The sequence below is a fragment of the Somniosus microcephalus genome, chromosome 18 (assembly GCF_052327205.1).
Source record: "Somniosus microcephalus isolate GS21.2 chromosome 18, FLI_Smic_1.0, whole genome shotgun sequence".
NCBI classification, from domain to species: Eukaryota; Metazoa; Chordata; class Chondrichthyes; order Squaliformes; family Somniosidae; genus Somniosus; species Somniosus microcephalus.
In genome coordinates, this window is record NC_141004.1 from 4867187 (window position 1) to 4892241 (window position 25055).

General features: G+C 49.5%; 1 protein-coding gene across 3 annotated transcripts in view; it reads left to right on the forward strand.

The window, feature by feature from the left end:
* foxp4 (forkhead box P4) overlaps nucleotides 1-25055 on the forward strand; it is a 728261-nt gene that overhangs the window by 414626 nt on the left and 288580 nt on the right. For all 3 annotated transcript variants that reach the window (XM_086010975.1, XM_086010973.1, XM_086010974.1), the window contains 2 exons: nucleotides 5984-6106; nucleotides 7987-8109. In XM_086010975.1, the coding sequence (XP_085867101.1) occupies nucleotides 5984-6106; nucleotides 7987-8109 (246 nt within the window). The remainder of the gene's footprint in view (nucleotides 1-5983; nucleotides 6107-7986; nucleotides 8110-25055) is intronic.

Here is a 25055-nt window from a genome sequence, read left to right on the forward strand (position 1 = left end):
TGAAGTGTAGTCACTGTGGTAATGTAGGAAATGTGGCAGCCATTTTGCGCACAGCAAGCTCCCACAAACAGCAATGTGATAATGACCAGATAATCTGTTTTAGTGATGTTGGTTGAGGGATAAATATTGGCCCAGGACACTGGGAAGAACTCCCCTGCTCTTCTTTGAAATAGTGGCCATGGGATCTTTTACGTCCACCTGAGGGAGCAGACGGGGCCTCGGTTTAATATCGCATCTGAAAGACGGCCTCTCCGACAGTGCAGCACTCCCTCAGTACTGCCCCTCCGACAGTGCGGCGCTCCCTCAGTACTGCCCCTCCGACAGTGCAGCACTCCCTCAGTACTGCCCCTCTGACAGTACGGCGCTCTCTCAATACTGCCCCCCGACAGTGCGACACTCCCTCAGTACTGCCCCTCCGACAGTGCAGCGCTCCCTCAGTACAGCCCCTCTGACAGTGCGGCGCTCCCTCAGTACTGCCCCTCCAACAGTGCAGCGCTTCCTCAGTACTGCCCCTCTGACAGTGCAGCGCTCCCTCAGTACTGCCCCTCCGACAGTGCAGCGCTCCCTCAGTACTGCCCCTCTGACAGTGCAGCACTCCCTCAGTACTGCCCCTCCGACAGTGCAGCGCTCCCTCAGTACTGCCCCTCTGACAGTGCAGCGCTCCCTCAGTACTGCCCCTCCAACAGTGCAGCGCTCCCTCAGTACTGCCCCTCCAACAGTGCAGCGCTCCCTCAGTACTGCCCCTTCAACAGTGCAGCGCTCCCTCAGTACTGCCCCTCCGACAGTGCAGTGCTCCCTCAACACTGCACTAGAGCATCAGCCTGAATTTTTGTGCTCAAGTCTCTGGAGTGGGGCTTGAAACCAACAACTGTTCTGACTCAGAGGCGAGAGAGAGTGCTACCCACTGAGCCACAGCTGACACCAGGTCTGACCAGATCGCTGTTTGATCATGACTTTCTCTGACTTGTAGTCCACTGTTATCATGATGTGGTTCAGCATTGTTTTGGCTTTATTGATTGCTGTTCTGCATTGGTTGGACGTGTTTAGTGTTGAGTCTATTAACACGCCAAAGTTGATTTCAACTTCATCCTTAGCCATGTCGAAGACATGTGTTTTCTATCCGATGTGCTGCACTTTGAACCTGTCTGTATTACATTTCATCTGCCATTGTCCTACTCTTGTATATATTTTGTCCAACTCATTGTGTAATCTCTGGGCTGTCTCCTCCAATTCCACTACCTGTCCCAGTTTGTTAGCATTTGCAAATTTGTTCACTTTACATTGAGTTTGTGAATCCAAGTCTTTGATGTAAATTGGAAACAGCAGTGGTCCCAACACCAAGCCCTGGGGCCCCCCACTCACTATCCCCACCTCCCTGCCCCGCATTGTGGCATAACTCTTCGAACCAGTTCCTGTTGTTTTCTACCCTTCGGCCAGTTTCTTATCAATTCCCAAGTATTCCCACAAATCCCTACAGCTTTAAGTTTAACGAGGAACCTTTGATGTGGAACTTTATCACAGCGTTTTGGAAATCTAGGTACAGAGTATCTCAATGATGAGCTTGGGTTGTCCAAAGAAATGAAGGAGGGTGGTGAGGCTAGATCTTCCCGTCTGAAACTGTTGGTTACTCCGGTATAATCGATCCCATTATTTTCTAGACTAATGGGTCTGGAGTTGCCTGCGTCTGTTTCATCAACCGTTAAAATATGGGCACCAAATGAGTCTGTTTCCAATCTTCTGGAACCTTCCCAGGGTCCATTAACGCCCTCACAATGATTGTCAAAGCCTCACCTCGTCTCTCTCAACACTCTGGGATAAATCTCATCTCTGGGGATTTATTTGATTTAAGCCATTTTACCTTGTCTAGATTTTCTCCCTCATTTATATCAAAGTCCTGAATTTTGCCTTGATACTCTTTTTTGAGGTGAGGAAATGTTGCTCATGTTGTCCATTGTGACTACTTGGAGGGAGTAATCACCGGGAATATTCACTGTTGTGTGCTCATGCTCGATTTCAAGCCCATTCACATCTTCTAATGTTCTCATCTCTTCTTGGACTGTCCCCTTGCCGCTGTGGTACGGGAAGAATATTTTACCGTTACGTTTTGACTTTTCTTAAATTCATTCTCGGGTTGTGGGCGTCGCTGGCAAGGCTGCCGTTCATTGCCCATCCCTAGTTATCCTGAGAAGATGATGGTGAGCAGCCTTCTTGAACCGCTGCAGTCTGTGTTACAAACTGAGGGGCTTGCGAGGCCAGTTAAGAGTCAACCTGGATCATTAGTCCAGGTCTCTGGGTTACCATAGAAGGGTTCTGTAGAAGGGTTATGACCCAAAACATTGACTCTGTTTCTCTCTCCACGGATGTTGCCTGGCCTGCCGAGTTTTTCCAGCATTTTCTGTTGTTATCTCTGGGTTACTAGTCCAGTAACGTAACCATTACACTAGTCTGAGTTTGTTGATTTGAGCTGTGTATTTGTCCTGTAAGCCCAGCGTTATTCCTTTAAAGGTGTTCCATTTGTCTTCTCCGATCCCTTTGTTTTAATTCTCCCTCATGTTTTTGAATTTAACCCTTTTAAGGTTATAAACCTGGCTCCTAGACTTTGGCACAGGTCATGTTAAACTTGATCATTCAGTGGTCACTGTTCCCAAAGGTGTGATAACTTCCATTTCCCAGGTCATTTGAGAATTACAGGTCAAGACTACCATGTTTTCCAGTGTAAAGGCTTTCCTTATTTCTGCTGCATGGAGGTTCCTGAGGTGATGGGTGGAAGGGCTGAAAGCTTAAGCTGCTTCTGGAATGGCCTCCGAGGGATGTCTGGTCTACTGGGCCTGAATCACCCCGATTCAAGCTTGCTGGACTCACTCAGATGATATTTGCTGTTGGTGCACATTCTCTCGGAGGTGGACAGCCACCATCCCAGGACTCTTTCACCAGGAACATTCCATCAATCGGAAAAAGAAGGGACTTTCGTCCCCCTCAGTGTGGACTGGATTTAGAGCCAGTGTCTGTTGGTGAAAGTATGAATGGACTGCCTGATACAGCAGCCCGTGGGATGTGTTCAATGTTCTGGTTTGCTCTTTCATTTCTTGCCTACTGTCCAAGTGGATTCCACACGCGTCTCTTTGACTGTACTGCACCGCATCGAGTTTTGGGAAGCATTCATACTCTTTTATAAAGCAGCTGTGACCATACCTGGTTAGAGGCAACACTCTAAATCCAGGGAGAAGTTTAGGCTGAGTTGATTTAAAGTTAAGGATACAGTTACAGCTATAGAGAGAAATGTTCCTATTGAAAGCATTGCTCAGACAGAGTCAGCCTGAGTGACGTTAAGGGAGCTGTTAGCCTCCTGGAGGTATATTACAAGCCAGCAAATAGTGAGGAAAACAATCAAGGATGATGTTTGGGGCAATTTAGAGAGAAAGAACTTGCATTTATACAGTGTCTTTCATGACTTCAGCATGTCCCAAAATGCTTTACAGCCATTGAACTGCTTTCTGAAGTGTAGTCACTTTTGTAATTTAGGAAACGCGGTAGCCAACTGCGCACAGCAAGCTCCCACTAACAGCAATGTGATAATGACCAGATAATTGGTTTTAGTGATGTTGGTTGAGGGATAACGATTGGACAGGACAGCGGGGAGAACTCCCCCGCTCTTTTTCCAATAGTGGCCGTGGGATCTTTTACATCCACCTGAGAGGGCAGATGGGGCCTCGGTTTAACGTCTCATCTGACAGTGCAACACTCCCTCAGTACTGCCCCTCCGACAGTGCAGCACTCCCTCAGTACTGCCCCTCCGACAGTGCAGCACTCCCTCAGTACTGCCCCCCGACAATGCAGCACTCCCTCAGTACTGCCCCTCCGACAGTGCAGCACTCCCTCAGTACTGTCACTCCGACAGTGCAGCGCTCCCTCAGTACTGCCCCTCCGACAGTGCAGCACTCCCTCAGTACTGCCCCTCCGACAGTACGGCGCTCCCTCAATACTGCCCCCCGACAGTGCGACACTCCCTCAGTACTGCCCCTCCGACAGTGCAGCGCTCCCTCAGTACTGCCCCTCCGACAGTGCAGCACTCCCTCAGTACTGCCCCTCCGACAGTGCAGCGCTCCCTCAGGACTGCCCCTCCGACAGTGCAGCGCTCCCTCAGGACTGCCCCTCCGACAGTGCAGCACTCCCTCAGTACTGTCCCTCCGACAGTGCAGCGCTCCCTCAGTACTGCCCCTCCGACAGTGCAGCACTCCCTCAGTACTGCCCCTCCGACAGTACGGAGCTCCCTCAATACTGCCCCCCGACAGTGCGACACTCCCTCAGTACTGCCCCTCCGACAGTGCAGCGCTCCCTCAGTACTGCCCCTCCGACAGTGCAGCGCTCCCTCAATACTGCCTCTTCGACAGTGCAGCACTCCCTCAGAACTGCCCCTCCAACAGTGCAGCGCTCCCTCAGTACTGCCTCTCCGACAGTGCAGCGCTCCCTCAGTACTGACACTGAAGAGCAGTAAACTGAGGCCCGCCTGGCTGTCCAGGTGCCTGTTAAAGATCCTCCGGCACTATTGGAATGAGGGCAGGATCTCTCCCAATGTCCTGGTCAACATTCCTCCCTCAACCAACAGCAGGACAACAGACTGAGCGATGAATTCAAACCGCTGGAGCAGGCTGGGTGTCCGTCCACAACAATGTCATTTTCTATTTCCATTTCCAAATAGTTGCTTGTAGTAGAAGTTAGGATGTCAATCTGGGCAACGTGTTAACCAATGTTCCATTTCATCTCTTTTGTGCGCGGTTCCTTTAATTTTGCTGTGGGGCCGGGTATGTGCGGTATCTCACCCAGTGACGGGAGCTGGTGATTGGTCTGTGAGGTATCTCACCCAGTGACGGGAGCTGGTGATTGGTCTGTGTGGTATCTCACCCAGTGACGGGAGTTGGTGATTGGTATGTGAGGTATCTCACCCAGTGACGGGAGCTGGTGATTGGTCTGTGAGGTATCTCACCCAGTGACAGGAGCTGGTGATTGGTCTGTGAGGTATCTCACCCAGTGACGGGAGCTGGTGATTGGTCTGTGAGGTATCTCACCCAGTGACAGGAGCTGGTGATTGGTCTGTGAGGTATCTCACCCAGTGACGGGAGCTGGTGATTGGTCTGTGAGGTATCTCACCCAGTGACGGGAGCTGGTGATTGGTCTGTGAGGTATCTCACCCAGTGACGGGAGCTGGTGATTGGTCTGTGAGGTATCTCACCCAGTGACGGGAGCTGGTGATTGGTCTGTGAGGTATCTCACCCAGTGACGGGAGCTGGTGATTGGCCTGTGAGGTATCTCACCCAGTGACGGGAGCTGGTGATTGGTCTGTGAGGTATCTCACCCAGTGATGGGAGCTGGTGATTGGTCTGTGAGGTATCTCACCCAGTGACAGGAGCTGGTGATTGGTCTGTGAGGTATCTCACCCAGTGACGGGAGCTGGTGATTGGCCTGTGCGGGACCTCGCGATAGTCCCGCGGCCGCGCGCCTTCGGGGAACATTGGTGCTAACCGTTTCCCTCGACTCACCCTCCACCCCCCCACCCCCGCTTTCTCTTTCGCCCAGTGACTCCTTATAGGATTGTAGAATCGCACAGCACAGGAAGAGGCCATTCGGCCCATCGTGCCTGTGCCGGCTCTTTGAAAGAGCTCTCCAATTAGTCCCACTCCCCCCTGCTCTTTCCCCAGAGCCCTGCAAATCTCTCCTTCAAGTATTTATCCAATTCCCTTTTGAAAGTTACTATTGAATCTGCTTCCACCGCCCTTTCAGGCAGCGCATTCCAGATCACAACAACTCGCTGCGTAAAAACAATGTTTCCTCATCTCCCCGCCGGTTCTTTTGCCAATCACCTTCAATCTGTGTCCTCTGGTTACCGACCCTCCTGCCACTGGAAACAGTTTCCGCCTCTCTGCTCCATCAAAACCCTCCTGATTTTGAACGCCTCAATTAAATGTAGCTGGTTGTTTGGTTGCAGGTGCCTGTATCAGTGGCCATGATGAGTCCGCAGGTGATCACCCCCCAACAGATGCAGCAGATCCTGTCTCCGCCCCAGCTACAGGCTCTACTACAGCAGCAGCAGGCTGTCATGTTGCAGCAGGTAAGCAGCACGCTGGCATTGCGCAGGGGAGAGCGACACGAGACCGCTCCTCTCGCACCAACACTGCGTCACACTGTCAGCAGCTTCGGTTTACCCTTTGGCAGCAGTCAGTCACCGACTGACATCAGGGCTCCCAGCGCTTAATCGCTGTTCCACCAGAGCGTTCCCAGCTAAACGGCTCGGTGTTAGTGGGATTCTCAGTATCACTAGATCCTCAAGAGCGGGTTTGACCCCCCAATGTAAGTCCAATCAATCAGCTACCACTGTGGTTCGGGAACACCCCCTCCTTTATCAGATCTCACAGGATATGTCTCTGGAGAATTAGGCTTGTCATGATGTTGCCACTGGCTACACAAAATGCATATCTTCAGCACTAGGCAAACACTCCACCCCCCCGCTTCCCTGCTCCCTCTCCCCCCGCTCCTCCTTCCCCGCTCTCCCCTTCCCCACTCCCCCCTTCTCTGCCCCCTGCTCCCCTCTCCCAGCTCCCCCCTTCCCTGCATCCCCCTTCCCTGCATCCCCCTTCCCCTCACCCCCCCTCCCCCTTCCCCGCTCCCCCCTTCCCCGCTCCCCCTTCCCCGCTCCCCCCCTTCCCCGCTCCCCCCCTTCCCCGCTCCCCTCTTCCCCGCTCCCCCCTTCCCCGCTCCCTCCCCCTCTCCCCGCTCCCCGCTCTTTAAAGCAGCTTCCCGAGCACTGCCAGTGATAACCCTCAATCGCACCAGCTAACTCGGCTGAAGCCCTGTTGCACAGACCAGGAGGACCCGGGTTCAATCCCCGGTCGGTGCAGTGCCAGCTAATCTCAGGTCTGATGGTCGCGGAGGTGCTGCGGTTGGGAGTCAGTGCGCTCCTGAGTGAGGGAGGGAGAGTCCTGTTGCACCCTGGGTGCTCGAGGACGAGGAACGTATCTGCGGAGAAAAAAGCTTAGACGGAAAACTTCCGAACACATGAAAGAAGAATTCATCGGAATGATACTGGGGCTAAAAGGGTTAAATCATGAGGACAGGTTCCACAGACTGGGCTTGTATTCCCTCGAGTTTAGAAGATTAAGGGGTGAACTAACCGAGATGTTTAAGATGATTACAGGAGTTGATCGGGTGGATAGAGAGAAACTATTTCCTCTGGTGGGGGGGAGTCCAGAACAAGGGGGCAGAACCTTAAAATTAGAGCCAGGCCGTTCAGGGATGATGTCAGGAAGCACTTCTTCACACAAAGGGTGGTGGAAATCTGGAACTCTCTCCCCCAAAAAGCTGTTGAGACTGGGGGGGTCAATCGAAAATTCCAAAACTGAGATTGTTAGATTTTTGTTGGGTGAGGGTATCGAGGGTTACGGAACCGAGGCGGGTAAATGGAGATAGGTCGCAGATCAGCCCTGATCTCATTGAATGGCGGAATAGGCTCGAGGGGCTGAATGGCCTCCTCCTGCTCAACGAGAAGGATTCCTGCAATGACACAAAAGGCGAGGAACTGAAGCGAGAAGAGTTAATTCCAGCGGTGTTGGCGCACGCGTGCTGCCCTTCGCTTGCTTTAATCAGTTCCTTTCACTTTAAATGAGCAACCATTCCAAATTAATATATTTCTCGGATCTTTCTAAACATAGCAGTCATCCCGAGCAACATTTTACAGGTTCCTCATCTACATGTCACCAGCACACAATGATCCCACAGACCTTGTAGGATTGCACTGACAGATAATTAACTTTCCACCGAGAATTTAATTGGTGTTGTCTAACACAGAATAGCAGTGAAGTTTGCACTGTGCGCTGGCTATTGTTCTGATATTAATTTTCTGATTGCTTCATCTGTGAGTTTTTTTTTTACCCTGACTGAGATCCTTTGTATTTTCTGTGTGTGTGTTTTTTCCCTTCTTGCGTTTATTAACAGCTTCAGGAGTATTACAAGAAGCAACAGGAACAATTACACCTTCAGCTGTTAACACAGCAACAGCAACAACAGCAGCAACAACAGCAACAGCAGCAACAACAGGCCATCAAACAGCCAAAAGAGGTAGGTTCATCGCGGAAACTGTTGGCGTGTGAGCCCAGGCAGTGGAAGTTGGGTGGCTATTCGACTGTGGAGGCATCGCGATCCTGTTCCCAGCCAACATCCATCCAGGCGCATAACTGAAAATAGGCGCACGCAGATGTGCATGCACACACGCTGCACACACATGCACATAAACATGCACACACACACACACACACACACACACTTTACAGTAGAGTGGCTGATTTTTTTCCTTCGCTTACCCAGGGATGTTGAGGGTAATTGTCGCTCACAATTGAGTGCAGCGAAGATTCACCAGACTGATACCTGGGATGGCAGGAATGACGTATGAGGAGAGATTGGGTCGATTAGACTTATACTCGCTGGAGTTTAGAAGAATGAGAGGGGATCTCATTGAAACTTATAAAATTCTAACAGGACTAGACAGACTAGATGCAGGAAGGATGTTCCCGATGGTCGGGGAGTCCAGAACCAGGGGTCACAGTCTAAGGATAAGGGATAAGCCATTTAGGACAGAGATGAGGAGGAATTACTTCACCCAGAGAGTGGTGAACCTGTGGAATTCTCTGCCACAGAAGGCAGTAGAGGCCAATTCATTAAATATATTCAAGAAGGAGTTGGACATATTTCTTAAGGCTAAAGGGATCAAGGGGTATGGGGAGAAAGCAGGGACAGGGTACTGAATTTGGATGATCAGCCATGATCTCATTGAATGGTGGAGCAGGCTCGAGGGGCCGAATGGCCTACTCCTGCTCCTATCTTCTATATTTCTTATTTCCCTAACTCAGATCAAACCCAGTCTAGCACTCGGCAACTGTAGTTCTGGACCCAGAAGGTGTGAGGTTCGTCAGCTGCTGAGTTTTGAAGCAGGCAGACTGTTTCTTGAGTGATTATTATAGAAAGTTTTAGAAAGTAAACGGACATCATCACGTTTGCCCTCTTATATCTTGTTGTGTTGGGAGATGAGACATTGAATTTTCATCAGCAGCGAACCAGTTATCATAACTCAAACCCTGACTCCACTCGGCTTCTATCGTGTTTCTTCCCCTGACCCTGCCCCCTGTCTCCTGCCCTGATCCCTCCTCCTGCACCAATCCTACTCCCTATCCTCCCTCCTGCTGTCCCCTGATCCCACTCTTATCTCGTTTAGGACTTTATAGGAAGAGGAATGGCAGAGAATGGGGAGGGAGACACTCCTGGAGAAATGGGGCCTTGCTGGAACCTTGCTTGATTATTAGCGTGGCACTGAAAGACGGATTCCCACGAATGTGGCCTGGAGCTAAACATTTACAAGCTTCTGGCAATCTACTGCACTAAACCACAATTAAAGTCTACCTGACCTCAGGATGCCACAGGATTACACAGGATATACAGCACAGAAACAGGCCATTCAGCCCAACCAGTCCATGCCGGAGTTTATGCTCCACTCGAGCCTCCTCCCGTCTTTCCTCATCTAACTCTATCAGTGTAACCCTCTATTCCCTTCTCCCTCATATGTTTGTCCAGCCTCCCCTTAAATCCATCTATACTATTCACCTCAACCACTCCCTGTGGTAGCGAGTTCCACATTCTCACCACTCTCTGGGTAAAGAAGTTTCTTCTGAATTCCCTGTTGGATTTCTTGGTGACTATCTTATATTGATGGCGTCTAGTTATGCTCTTCCCCACAAGTGGAAACATTCTCTCTGTGTCCACTCTATCAAAACCTTTCATCATATTGGAGACCTCTATTGATGTTTACAGCAATTACATGGTGTGGCCTTAATGCAACTCAATAGCTGAGCCACAGAGTCACCTTAACATCAGAATAATACATCGGCCATTACTTGGTACCACAGCCTCATCTTTATAGACAGCAAGTCATCGTTATGCTAAACCTTTAGAAATCACTTGTTAGCCCTCAGCCGGAGCATTATTTGCAATTCTGGGCGCCACATTTTTAGGAAGGATGTCAAGGCCTAGGAGAGGATGCAGAGGAGATTTACCAGAATGGTCCCAGGGCTGAGGGACTTCAGTGATGTGGAGAGACTGGAGAAGCTGGGATTGTTCTCCTTAGAGCAGAGAAGGTTAAGGGGAGATTTAATAGAGGTGTTCAAAATCATGAAGAGGTTTGATGGAGTAAATAAGGAGAAGCTGATTCCAGTGGCAGGAGGGTCAGTAACCAGAGGACACAGATTGAAGGTAATTGGCAAAAGAACCAGAGGCGAGATGAGGAAACATTGTTTTTTACGCTGCGAGTTGTTGTGATCTGGAACGCGCTGCCTGAAAGGGCGGTGGAAGTAGATTCAATGGTAACTTTCAAAAGAGAATTGGATAAATACTTGAAGGGGAAAAATTTACATGGCTATGAGGAAAGAGCAGGGGGGAGTGGGACTAATTGGAGAGCTCTTTCAAAGAGCATGATGGGCGGAATGTATCATTCTATCATTCAGTGGTCCAATTTACCATCAGCAATACCACAGGACATCCGCTCGGCAACTCGCTCTTCTATCTGTTGGACTCAATAAACACAACACCGTGATGAACTCTTCTCCTAATCAGGCACTAATCCCACGATAAACAGAAATTTATTTGCTGAGATAGGGATGAGAGAAGTTTATGGAGTTAATTTCCAAATTAGCACTGGAGAATTGTGGGTCGGGCATGGTTATAGAAACCGTCCGATTTCCTTTCCATTCCAGGACAGACTGTGAGAGAAATCAAAATGTCGGAGGTGATTTGGACTGAAACATATCATTCAGGCAGTAAAGAGGGTGCTTTACTCTGTATCTAACGCGTGCTGTACCTGCCCTGGGAGTGTTTGATGGGAGAGTGTAGAGGGAGCTTTACTCTGTATCTAACCCGTGCTGTACCTGCCCTGGGAGTGTTTGATGGGACAGTGTAGAGGGAGCTTTACTCTGTATCAACCCGTGTTATACCTGCCCTGGGAGTGTTTGATGGGACAGTGTAGAGGCAGCTTTGCTCTGTATCTAACACGTGCTGTACCTGCCCTGGGAGTGTTTGATGGGACAGTGCAGAGTGAGCTTTACTCTGTATCTAACCTGTGCTGTACCTGTCCTGGGAGTGTTTGATGGGACAGTGTAGAGGGAGCTTTACTCTGTATCTAACCCCTGCTGTACCTGCCCAGGGAGTGTTTGATGAGACAGTGTAGAGGGAGCTTTACTCTGTATCAACCCGTGTTGTACCTGCCCTGGGAGTGTTTGATGGGACAGTGTAGAGGGAGCTTTGCTCTGTATCTAACCCGTGCTGTACCGGCCCTGGGAGTGTGTGATGGGACAGTGTATAGGGAGCTTTACTCTATATCTAACCCATGCTGTACCTGCCCTGGGAGTGTTTGATGGGACAGTGCAGAGGGAGCTTTACTCTGTATCTAACCCGTGCTGTGCCTGCCCCAGGAGTGTTTGACGGGACAGTGTAGAGGGAGCTTTACTCTGTATCTAACCCGTGCTGTACCTGCCCTGGGAGTGTTTGATGGGTCAATGTAGAGGGAGCTTTACTCTGTATCTAACCCGTGCTGTACCTGCCCCAGGAGTGTTTGATGGGGCAGTGTAGAGCGAGCTTTACTCTGTATCTAACCCGTGCTGTACCTGCCCCAGGAGTGTTTGACGGGACAGGGTAGAGGGAGCTTTACTCTGTATCTAACCCGTGCTGTCTCTGCCCTGGGAGTGTTTGATGGGACAGTGCAGAGGGAGCTTTACTTTGTATCTAACCCGTGCTGTACCTGCCCTGGGAGTGTTTGACGGGACAGTGTAGACGGAGCGTTACTCTGTATCTAACCCGTGCTGTACCTGCCCCAGGAGTGTTTGATGGGACAGTGTAGAGGGAGCTTTACTCTGTATCTAACCCGTGCTGTACCTGCCCCGGGAGTGTTTGATGGGACAGTGTAGAGGGAGCTTTACTCTGTATCTAACCCGTGCTGTACCTGCCCTGGGAGTGTTTGATGGGAAAATGTAGAGGGAGCTTTACTCTGTACCTAACCCGTGCTGTACCTGCCCTGGGAGTGTTTGATGGGAGAGTGTAGAGGGAGCTTTACTCTGTATCTAACCCGTGCTGTACCTGCCCTGGGAGTGTTTGATGGGACAGTGTAGAGGGAGCTTTACTCTGTATCTAACCCGTGCTGTACCTGCCCTGGGATTGTTTGATGGTACAATGTAGAGGGAGTTTTACTCTGTATCTAACCAGTGCTGTACCTGCCCTGGGAGTGTTTGATGGGACAATGTAGAGGGAGCTTTACTCTGTATCTAACCCGTGCTGTACCTGCTCTGGGAGTGTTTGATGAGACAGAGTACAGGGAGCTTTACTCTGTATCCAACCCGTGCTGTACCTGCCCTGGGAGTGTTTGATGGGACAGTATAGAGGGAGCTTTACTCTGTATCTAACCCATGCTGTACCTGCCCCGGGAGGGTTTGATGGGACAGTGTAGTGGGAGCTTTACTCTGTATCTAACCCATGCTGTACCTGCCCTGGGAGTGTTTGATGGGACAGTGTAGAGGGAGCTTTACTCTGTATCTAACCCGTGCTGTACCTGCCCTGGGTGTGTTTGATGGGACAGTGTAGAGGGAGCTTTACTCTGTATCTAACCCGTGCTGTACCTGCCCCGGGAGTGTTTGATGGGACAGTGTAGAGGGAGCTTTACTCTGTATCTAACCCATGCTGTACCTGCCCTGGAAGTGTTTGATGGGACTGTGTAGTGGGAGCTTTACTCTGTATCTAACCCATGCTGTACCTGCCCTGGGAGTGTTTGATGGGACAGTGTTGAGGGAGCTTTACTCTGTATCTAACCCGTGCTGTACCTGCCCCGGGAGTGTTTGATGGGACAGTGTAGAGGGAGCTTTACTCTGTATCTAATCCATGCTGTACCTGCCCTGGGAGGGTTTGATGGGACTGTGTAGTGGGAGCTTTACTCTGTATCTAACCCGTGCTGTACCTGCCCTGGGAGTGTTTGATATTAACACATGCGAGTGCCTAAAATGTGAAAAACCAGGAGTCACCCCTTTGAACATGTCTAACTTTGATGGGAACAAAATTCAGAAAACCAAAATTAGAAAAATGTTCAATGAATTTTTTTTGAAAAAGTAGCCTGGTACGCATGCCTTGATGAATAACAATTCAAACATTTCCCTCGCCTAGTCCACGACCCTCACAGTCAGATCCTTGTGTTCACACCTGTCCGCTAAAAACTATAATGGCTTCCAGATTGCAAAAATATTCCCGCTCTTCATTCCGTGTGAAGATCCCGTGCTCAGCACATGGTCCCTGCACTTTCCATCTGGCACAACTTCACGGGTTCAGAGTTGCATATTCTAAGCACACCAGGTCACCCCTGGGAGAAGCGAGTAGAAAGTGTTTGTAGCTCGCAGTCTGTGCAAACCCGAGAATGGTGCATTGGAAGTGAGCAAAGAAAAATGGACCTTTAATGCAGACAATGTGTCCAGGAAATTCTGATGGATGGGAGGGTCACGGTAACAACCTTTCCAAGGGCTTGCAAAATTTCTCTTGTAATTATAGGCGTGACGAGGAGGTCAATAGATAAATGGATACGCGAGGGTTGCTGTGCTGGAATCCAACCCAGACTCAGGGGTCAACAGGTTTTCTTTCCACTGGCTGTAAGTAGACTGGGTGAAATTTATTTGCAGTCTCAACCCAGTTTTCAGTTGGGGCAAATCAACATCACAGAACTGCTGATAATTGGCACATATTCTGCCCAAGACAGGCCACAAGGCTGGAAGTGTCAAACTCAAAAGGTTGAGGACTCCTCAGTAAGGTTAGGACAAAATAACGGGAGCTTCGCTCTACAGCTTAAACTGAAACATTTGGCATAGCTTTACTCTGAATCTAACCCGTGCTGTACCTGCCCTGGGAGTGTTAATGGGACAGTGTAGGGTGAGCTTTACTCTGTATCTAACACGTGCTGTACGTGCCCTGGTATGTGATTAATGGGACAACGTAGAGGGAGCTTTACTCTGTATCAAACCTGTGCTGTACCTGCCCTGGGAGTGTTTGATGGGACAATGTAGAGGGAGATTTACTCTCTATCTAACCCGTGCTGTACCTGCCCTGGGAGTGTTTGTTGGGACAGTGTAGAGAGAGCTTTGCTCTGCATCTAACCCGTGCTGTACCTGCCCTGGGAGTGTTTGATGGGACAGTGTAGAGGAAGCTTTACTCTGTATCTAACCCGTGCTGTACCTGCCCTGGGAGTGTTTGATGGGACAGTGTAGAGGAAGCTTTGCTCTGTATCTAAGCCGTGCTGTACCTGCCCTGGGAGTGTTTGATGGGACAGTGTAGAGGGAGCTTTGCTCTGTATCTAACCCGTGCTCTACCTGCCTGGGAGTGTTTGATGGGACAGTGTAGAGGGAGCTTTCCTCTGTATCGAACCCGTGCTGTACCTGCCCTGGGAGTGTTTGATGGGACAGTGTAGAGGGAGCTTTACTCTGTATCTAACCCGTGCTGTACCTGCCCTGGGAGTGTTTGATGGGATAGTGTAGAGGGAGCTTTACTCTGTATCTAACCTGTGCTGTACCTGCCCTGGGAGTGTTTGATGGGACAGTGTAGAGGGAGCTTTGCTCTGTATCTAACCCGTGCTCTACCTGCCTGGGAGTGTTTGATGGGACAGTGTAGAGGGAGCTTTCCTCTGTATCGAACCCGTGCTGTACCTGCCCTGGGAGTGTTTGATGGGACAGTGTAGAGGGAGCTTTACTCTGTATCTAACCCGTGCTGTACCTGCCCTGGGAGTGTTTGATGGGATAGTGTAGAGGGAGCTTTACTCTGTATCTAACCTGTGCTGTACCTGCCCTGGGAGTGTTTGATGGGACAGTGTAGAGGGAGCTTTATTCTGTATCTAACCCGTGCTGTACCTGCCCTGGGAGTGTTTGATGGGACAGTGTAGAGGGAGCTTTACTCTGTATCTAACCCGTGCTGTACCTGCCCTGGGAGTGTTTGATGGGACAGTGTAGAGGGAGCTTTACTCTGTATCTAACCCGTGCTGTACCTGCCCTGGGAGTGTTTGATGGGATAGTGTAAAGGGAGCTTTACTCTGTATCTAACCTGTGCTGTACCTGCCCTGGGAGTGTTTGATGGGACAGTGTAGAGGGAGCTTTATTCTGTATCTAACCCATGCTGTACCTGCCCTGGGAGTGTTTGATGGGACAGTGTAGAGGGAGCTTTACTCTGTATCTAACCCGTGCTGTACCTGCCCTGGGAGTGTTTGTTGGGACAGAGTAGAGAGAGGTTTACTCTGTTTCTAACCCGTGCTGTACGTGCCCTGGGATCTGTTCAATGGGACAGTGTAGAGGGAGTTTTACTCTGTATCTAACCCCTGCTGCACCTGCCCTGGAAGCGTTTGACTGGACAGTGTAGGGTGAGCTTTACTCTGTATCTAACACGTGCTGTACGTGCCCTGGCATGTGATTAATGGGACAGCGTAGAGGGAGCTTTACTCTGTATCTAATCCGTGCTGTACCTGCCCTGGGAGTGTTTGATGGGACAGTGTATTGGGAGCTTTACTCTGTATCTAACCCGGGCTGTACCTGCCCTAGGAGTGTTTGATGTGGCAGTATAGAGGGAGCTTTACTCTGCATCTAACCCGTGCTGTACCTGTCCTGGGAGTGTTTGATGGGACAATGTAGAGGGAGATTTACTCTGTATCTAACCCGTGCTGTACCTGCCCTGGGAGTGTTTGATGGGACAGTGTATTGGGAGCTTTACTCTGTATCTAACCCGTGCTGCACCTGCCCTGGGAGTGTTTGTTGGGACAGTGTCGAGAGAGCTTTACTCTGTATCTAACCCGTGCTGTACGTGCCCTGGGATGTGTTTAATGGGACAGTGTAGAGGGAGCTTTACTGTGTATCTAACACGTGCTGTACCTGTCCTGGGAGTGTTTGATGGGACAGTATAGAGGGATCTTTGCTGTGGATCTAACCCGTGCTGTACCTGCACTTGGAGTGTTTGATGAGTCAGTGTAGAGGGAGCTTTACTCTGTATCTAACCTGTGCTGTACCTGCCCTGGGAGTGTTTGATTGGACAGTGTAGAGGGAGCTTTACACTGCATCTAACCCGTGCTGTATGTGCCCTGCGAGTGTTTAATGGGACAGTGTAGAGGGATCTTTACTCTGTATCTAACCCGTGCTGTACCTGCCCTAGGAGTGTTTGATGGGTCAGTGTAGAGGGAGCTTTACTCTGTATCTAACCTGTACTGTACCTGCCCTGGGAGTGTTTGATGGGACAATGTAGAGCGAGCTTTACTCTGCATCTAACCCGTACTGTACCTGTCCTGGGAGTGTTTGATGGGATAATGTAGAGGGAGATTTACTCTGTATCTAACCCGTGCTGTACCTACTGTGGTGTATGTAACCTGTTCCACCTTAAGAGAACTACCTTAAGAGATGTACTACTTTCTCTTGGCTGCTGTATACTGTAATACCGGTGGTGACCACACCGGTATATAAGTGTTGTGTAGGGAGTTGCTGGGCAGTTCAGCTCTGACCGCCGAATAGTAAAGACCTGTTAAAGTTATTCTTGTGGTCTGTGTCCAATGATTTATAATAAGCATAACTGGGACACACAGACTTAACAGTGGCGACGAGTCCAATCTTACCCTGCGGCAGTTTTACATCCAAGGCAGCTTCGTCCTCAGAACGGGCGTCGAGAAGAGGCATCCGCCCTCATCATCCTGCTGAGCACCATCGCACGGGAGGCATCGAGAACCCGGGTTAAAAAGAAAAATTCTGACCACGAAGCCCTCCATCAGCGACAGGCAGTGATCATCCCTTCTACCATGGTGGTGGGTAAGCCGATCAGCGACATGAGCAGAAAGTCAGCCGCGTTGACTGTGGAGTGGGGGAGGGAAAACGGAGGAAAAAGGGTGGAGAACTCGACCACGGCCGGTGAAAAGGGCCGGGCTGCAATCGAGGCCGAGAGGCACAGCGACTGGGGCAGCTTAAGGCACGAAAGCCGTGGAGAACTCAAACGCAGCCGGTGTAAAGGACCGGGCTGCATGCGGGGCTGAGAGGCGCAACAGCAGGGGAAGCGTGAATGCCCACGGGAACCGCGGGGGAGTAAAAGCAGCGTCGGGGAATTGAGAACCGCTGGGGAGGCGAGAACGGCAGCAGCACGGCAATCGCCATTGCAGCCAGCGGGGGAAGAAGGCAAATGCGGGAATCCGCCATTGTAGTCGGCGGGGGAAGAAGACGAGCGCGGGAAAGACCGCCAAGCGCGGGAAGCCGCCATTTTGAGAAAATGAAAAATTAAAAAACTTGCAAGGATGCCTAAACATGGGAACATTAATACCTTTGATAGCGATATCGAAGATTGGACCACGTATGTAGAACGTATGGAAGTTTATTGTAAAGCAAATAAGGTACCAGATGATGAGAAAGCACTAACCTTATTAAGCTCAATGGGTGCGAAGACATACGGGCTATTGAAGCACCTTCTGTCACCAGATAAACCGGCAGATCAGACTTTCGCGAATATTGTTACTGTCCTGAAAAATCATTTAAACCCCACGCCGCTGATGATAGCGGAACGATTTAAATTTTACAGAAGAACGCAGTTGAAAGACGAAAGCAACGCTGAATTTTTAATTGAACTGCGTAAGCTATCAAAGTACTGTCAGTTTGGAACAGGACTAGCAGATGCGCTGAGAGATAAATTTATGTGTGGATTGTTAAAAGAAGGAACACAAAAGCGACTGCTTGAGGAGAATGATCTTACGCTTGATAAAGCTGTCACTATTGCAGCATTGCACGAAGCCGCAGCGAGAGGCACTGCGGAAATGCAGCTACGGTCACCGGAACTCAGCACCAATCAAATGGTCTTGGGTACAGTAAAATGTTATCGTTGTGGAAAGACAACGCACGATCAGAACCAATGCTGATTCAAAAATCAGGAATGCAGAAAATGTGGCAGGCTTGGCCACATAGCTAAAGTATGCCGGTCAGGATAGAAGACCAGCAACAAAAAGTCACCGCAGGAAAAGTACAGAAAGATACATAAGGTGACAGAGAACAGTTCGAACGAACAGAAGTCAAATTCAGACTCCAGCAGTAATGAACTGGGTAGTCTAAGAGTACACAATGTTGGTAATGAAGCAGACCTCCAAACAGTCTGGGTCACATTTCAGATAGCAGGAGTCCAAGTGAAGATGGAATTGGACACTGGATCGGCATTGACGGTCATGAATAAGCAAGATTACAAAAGGTTATTCCCACATATTCCCCTACGGGATACGGAGATTGTATTGAAAACATACACGGGGCAAAGAGTATACCCCATCGGGAAGATAGAGGTAAAGGCGGTCCACAAGGGCAAAGAAAGCCGAGGAATGGACTTATATGTGCTACCTGAGGGAGGTCCACCACTACTGGGACGGGAGTGGATTAGGAAAATAAATATGGACTAGCATTCCTTAAAAGCACATCAAAAAAGATGTCAAACCTAAACGATTGTCCAGAATATTGGACGATGCTAAAGAGGTGTTCCAACAGGGACTGGGAACACTGAGAGGAATTACGGCAAACATCAAGGTTGAAGAACATGCAAACCCGAAATTTTTCAAAGCCAGACCGGTACCTTATGCGATACGACCTGCTGTGGAAGCTGAGCTGGAAGAGCTAGAACGTTCAGGAGTACTGCCTAAGGTAGACTGGAGTGAGTGGGCCACGCCCATTGTTCCCGTCATGAAGCGTTCATCGAGCAACAAGCCGGGGGAACCGGGGAAGGTTCGCATCTGTGGCGATTTCAAGATCACTGTTAATCCGGTGCTTCACACAGTGCAGTATCCACTTCCGCGGATTGAGGATATCTTCGCTTCGTTGTCTGGCGGGAAACACTTCACCAAGATAGGCCTGGCGCAGGCGTACTTACAGATGGAAGTTGAGGAAGAGTCACGCCAGTATCTCACGATCAACACGCATAGAGGCTTGTACCGGTATAATAGACTGGTTTTTGGAGTGGCATCGGCTCCAGCAATTTGGCAGAGGGCCATGGAGCAGGTATTACAGGGAATTCCAGGCACACAATGTTACCTGGACGATATTCTGATTACAGGAGATGATGACGAGGAACACCTTGCAAATTTGGAACTGGTGCTCACCAGATTGAAAGAATATGGACTTCGAGTTAATCGCCAGACATGTGAGTTCTTTCAGAAGCGGATCTCGTACTGTGGTCATGTCATTGACCAGGAGAGGCTTCATAAGTCTCCTGACAAGATCGAAGCTGTTGTGAAGGCTCCCGCTCCGGATAATGTATCCCAGTTGAGGTCGTTCCTAGGGTTGATTAACTATTACCATAAGTTTCTGCCAAATTTATCCACGGTGCTGCACCCGCTGAATGCTCTTTTGCAGAAGGGAGTACCATGGAAGTGGAGCGAGGACTGTAAGAGGGCCTTTCGCAAAAGCAAGGCATTGATCACCTCAGGGGAAGTGTTGGCTCACTTCAACCCAACGCTGCCTATTCGTTTGGCTTGTGATGCTTCTCCATATGGTATTGGGGCAGTACTCTCACACAAGTTGCCAAATGGCCTGGAGAGGCCAGTTGTGTTCGCATCCAGATCATTGACCTCCGCTGAGCGCAACTATGCTCAGATAGATAGGGAGGCTCTCAGCCTTGTGTGGGGAGTAAAGAAGTTTAATCATTACCTGCAGGGCCAAAAGTTTACGCTTCTGACAGACCACCAGCCGTTGGTATCCATTTTTAACCCTAAGAAGGGTGTTTCGGTGATGACAGCGCAGAGACTCCAGAGATGGTCCCTTTTCCTAGGGGCACATCAATATCAGATCGAATTCAAAGGTACAAAGCAGCATGGTAATGCTGATGGGCTGTCGCGCCTGCCACTACCTACAGAGGAGGAGGCACCGATGGTTGACCCTGTTGAGTTATTTCACTCGACCATCATTGAATGTTTACCAGTCACCAATGCAAGTATTGAAAGAGAAACCAGGAACGACCCGACACTGTCCCAGGTCTACGAAGTGACAGTGAAGGGATGGCCAGCACATGGTGATCCACTGTTACCGGCATTCTCAGCAAGACGAGAACAGCTGTCCGTCTGTCAAGGAACATTGATGTATGGAACAAGGGTGATTATTCCTCCTAAGTTAAGAGAGAGAGTTCTAAAGGAACTGCATGAAGGTCATCTGGGGGGGAAGTCAAGACGAAAAGCCTTGCTAGGGCTTATGTGTGGTGGCCGGGTATCGACCAACAGATAGAGGATCTGACGAAAAGCTGCTCAGGGTGCCAAAAAGTGCAAAATGCACCTCCGATTGCACCGCTGCATCCATGGGAATGGCCTTCAACCCCATGGCAACATGTACATATTGACTTTGCTGGTCCATTCATGGGCTCCATGTTTTTAATTGCGGTGGATGCACATTCTAAATGGCCAGAAGTGATTAAGATGACTACCACGACCTCGGAAAAGACGATCGCGGTGCTAAGAACGATATTTGCAAGAAATGGATTGCCAGAACAAATATGTTCAGACAACGGACCGCAGTTCATGTCAGAAGAATTCCAGAAATTCATGAAGAAGAATGGGGTGAAACATTATACCTCTGCCCCATATCATCCGGCTACAAACGGGTTGGCCGAGAGACAAACGTTCAAAAAAGCAATAAAGGCCATGAGCGAAGATCAGATTCCACTACAACACAAGGTGGACAAATTCCTACTGGCATATCGAAACGCCACTCATGCAGTGACAAACCAAAGTCCTGCCATGATGTTCTATAACAGGAGGTTGCGGTCCAGGTTGGACTTGTTAAAACCAAATGTGCGGAGGGAAGTTGAAAACAAACAGTTCCAGCATATAAATAACAAGACCACTCGGAGTTTCGAAATAGGACAACCAGTGTTAGCCCGGGACTATAAAAACGAGAAATGGCAATCTGGAACAATTCGGGCCAGACAAGGACCCCTGATGTACACGGTAGATATTGGTGAAAATGTAATACGGCGTCATGCTGACCAACTGGTAGAATCGAGAACAAGGGTCGAACCCATGGTTACGGCAGAGACAACCGTGGAAGAAGTTAGTGAACCTGAAGCATCTACCTCAGAAGTGAATGTACCTGATGATGATGTCCAATCCATAAGAGACCAACTAGATGAGTCACCCCAGCAACGAGAATCAGAGACCCCTGAAAGGCGTTATCCAACTCGAATCAGGAGGCCTCCTCAGAGACTGAATCTTTGAACTGTTTTGCATGAAGTTGTATATATATATGTTATTATGTTATGTTAAATGGGGATATAACTGTTAAGCTAAAAAGGGAGGATTGTGGTGTATGTAACCTGTTCCACCTTAAGAGAACTACCTTAAGAGATGTACTACTTTCTCTTGGCTGCTGTATACTGTAATACCGGTGGTGACCACACCGGTATATAAGTGTTGTGTAGGGATTTGCTGGGCAGTTCAGCCCTGACCTCCGAATAGTAAAGAACCGGTTAAAGTTATTCTTGTGGTCTGTGTCCAGTGATTTATAATAAGCATAACTGGGACACACAGACTTAACACCTACCCTGGGAGTGTTTGATTGGACAGTGTAGAGGGAGCTTTACTCTGTATCTAACATGTGCTGTACCTGTCCTGGGAGTTTTTGATGGGACAGTGTAGAGGGAGCTTTACTCTGCATCTAACCCGTGCTGTACCTGCCCTGGGGGTGTTGATGGGACAGTGTAGGGTGAGCTTTACTCTGTATCTAACCCGTGCTGTACCTGCCCTGGGAGTGTTTGATGGGACAGTGTATTGGGAGCTTTACTCTGTATCTAACCCGTGCTGCACCTGCCCTGGGAGTGTTTGTTGGGACAGTGTAGAGAGAGCTTTACTCTTTATTTAACCCGTGCTGTACGTGCCCTGGGATGTGTTTAACGGGACAGTATAGAGGAAGAAGTTTTACTCTGTATCGAACCCCTGCTGTACCTGCCCTGGGAGTGTTTGATGGGACAGTGTAGGGAGCTGTACTCTGTATCTAACCCATGCTGTACCTGCCCTGGGAGTGTTTGATGGGACAGTGTAGAGGGAGCTTTACTCTGTATCTAACCCGTGCTGTACCTGCCCAGGGAGTGTTTGATGGGACAGTGTAGAGGGAGCTTTACTGTGTATCTAACCCCGTGCTGTACCTGCCCTGGGATTGTTTGATGGGACAGTGTAGAGGGAGATTTACTCTGTATCTAACCCGTGCTGTACCTGCCTGTAGTGTATGTAACCGTTCTACCTTTAAGAGAACTATTGTATGTAACCGTCCACCTTTAAGAGAACTATTTTACGTGTTGCACTACTTTATCTTGGCTGCTGTATACTGTAATACCGGGAGTGACCACACCGGTATATAAGTGCTGTGTAAGGATTTATTGGGCAGATTCGCCCTGACCTTCGAATAGTAAAGTCCTGTTAAAGTTACTCTTGTAGTCTGTGTATTAATTCACCATATAACCCACAGACTTTACAGTGGCGACGGGTTCGATCTTACCCTGCGGCAGCGACACACCCGAAGCAGTTAATGAGCGTCGAGAAGAGGCACCCGCCCTCGTCGTTCTGCTGAGAGAAGACTCGAGTCTGCAGAGCAAGGAAGAAGGAAGGATTCAGACACGAAGCCTTCCATCAGCAACAGGCTGTTATTGTCCCTTCTGCCACGGCGGTGAGTGAGCTGATCAGCCAAGAGAAGCAAGTCGGCCACGTTGACTGTGAGTAGGGGGAAAATAAAAAGAAACGGAGGATAAGGGCGGTGAACTCGACCACGGTCGGGGGAAAGGAGCCGGACAGAAGTCGGGCCCAGAGGCGCTGCGGCCGGGATCGTAAGGCGCGGGAAGATATAAAAATAAATAAAACCGCGGAGAATCAGCCGCAGCCGGGGGAGGAAAGGACCGGACTGCGAGAGGGCTGGGAGGCGCGATTGGAAGCCGCTGAGGGAGAGACAGAGCCCAAGTGAAGGGGGAACGGGACCGAGCGAGGGATGCTGAGCGAGATTCCGCCCAGCGGCTGGAACTGTTCGCCGCCAACGGGTTGTCCCCAGCGCCGGTTGCCGGCCGAGAAAAGGGAACAAGGAACGCACTGAAGCCGGCGCGCAGGCTGCGAACTCCGAAAGCCAGCGGTCGTCACCCGAAGGAAAGCTTACCCCTCCCGCCAGGGGAAGAAACGCGGGAAGCCGCCAGTAGGCGGGGAAGAAGACAGAAGCGGGAAACCGCCATTTTGAAAGTGGGCGGGAAGAAGACGAGCGGGAAACCGCCATTTTTGGAAAAAAAAAAGTAACGAACAAATTCGTTGTGGTTTCTCAAAAAGATAGTGAAGATGCCTAAGCATGGTAACATCAACAACTTCGATTCCGAGGTGGAAGATTGGGCCACGTACGTAGAACGCATCGAGATATATTGTGAGGCCAATAAAATAGCAGATGATGATAAAGCTCTCACCTTATTAAACGCAATGGGGGCGAAGACATATGGGCTATTGAAGCATCTTCTATCACCAGCTAAACCGGCGGATCAGACTTTCGCTGAGATTGTTGCTGTCCTGAAGGATCATTTGAACCCCACACTGCTGATGTTGGCGGAACGATTCAAATTTTATGCGAGAACGCAACGGAAAGAGGAAAGCAACGCGGAATACTTGGTCGAACTGTGTAGACTAGCGAAATACTGCCAGTTTGGGGAAAATCTGACAGAGGCATTGAGAGACAAGTTCGTGTGCAGGTTGTCGAAGGAAGGAACACAAAAGCGACTGCTCGAAGAGAATGATCTTACACTTGACAAGGCTGTCCTTATTGCAGCATCACACGAAGCAGCCGCGAGAGGCACTGCGGAAATGCAGCTGAAGGCAGCGGTACTCAGCGTGGATCAAATGACTTCGGGTACAACAAAATGTTATCGTTGTGGGAAGACAACACACGACCAGAACCAATGCTGGTTTAAAAACCAGGAATGTAGAAAATGTGGCAAGCTTGGTCACATAGCTAAAGTATGCCGGTCAGGAAAGAAGACCAACAACAGAAAAAAGTCACCGCAGGAAAAGTACAGCAAGGTACACAAGGTGGCTGAGAAGAGTTCAGATGAACAGAATTCGGATTCAGACCCGAACGGCCAGGAACTGGGTAGTCTGAGAATTCACAATGGGAGTAAGGGAGCTGACCTACAAACTATCTGGGTCACACTAAAAGTAGCCGGAGTCCAAGTGAAAATGGAATTGGACACAGGATCAGCCCTATCAGTCATAAATCGAAGGGATTACAACCGGCTATTCTCACATATACCCTTGAGAGATACCAAGATCGTATTGCAGACAAACACGGGGCATAAAGTATACCCCATGGGAAAGATACAAGTCAAGGTGAGAGACAGGGGCAAAGAACACCAAGGAATGGACTTATATGTACTACCTGAGGGAGGTCCACCACTTCTGGGACGGGAGTGGATCAGGGGAATAAACATGGAATGGCACTACCTAATAGCAATAATGAGTGTGAACTCGGTGAAGACAATCAGCTCAGACTCTGAAACGGATGACGACAAGACCAGCCCAGGTGCGAAAGACAAGTCTACAATGGACTTGCTGACTAAGGTTGGAAAAACGAAGGAGTGCATAAATACTGATGCTTCAAAGGAGAACAAAGTTTCAGAACAGAATTCCACTGAACAACAACAACATAGTTTGGCAGAGAATTCTGAGTCTGTCCAGTTTACAGACATGCACAAGTCTGAGGAACACCGGGCTCGAACTCAACTCCATTTCAAATTACAACAGCAATTAGAACAATTGAGTTGCCGTCTCGAGCAAGAGATAAAAGCAATGAAAACGTTCTTTGACACAGAGTGGGAGAATCTGGAAAGACAACAGGAACAGCTGTGGGAGAAAAGGGAGCAGGAGCACACAAACCGTCTGCGCAAGGAGGCCAAACGAATCAAAGCTGATTCGGTTTCTGAAGGTGCGTGCTCTAATCTGGTGGAGCAAG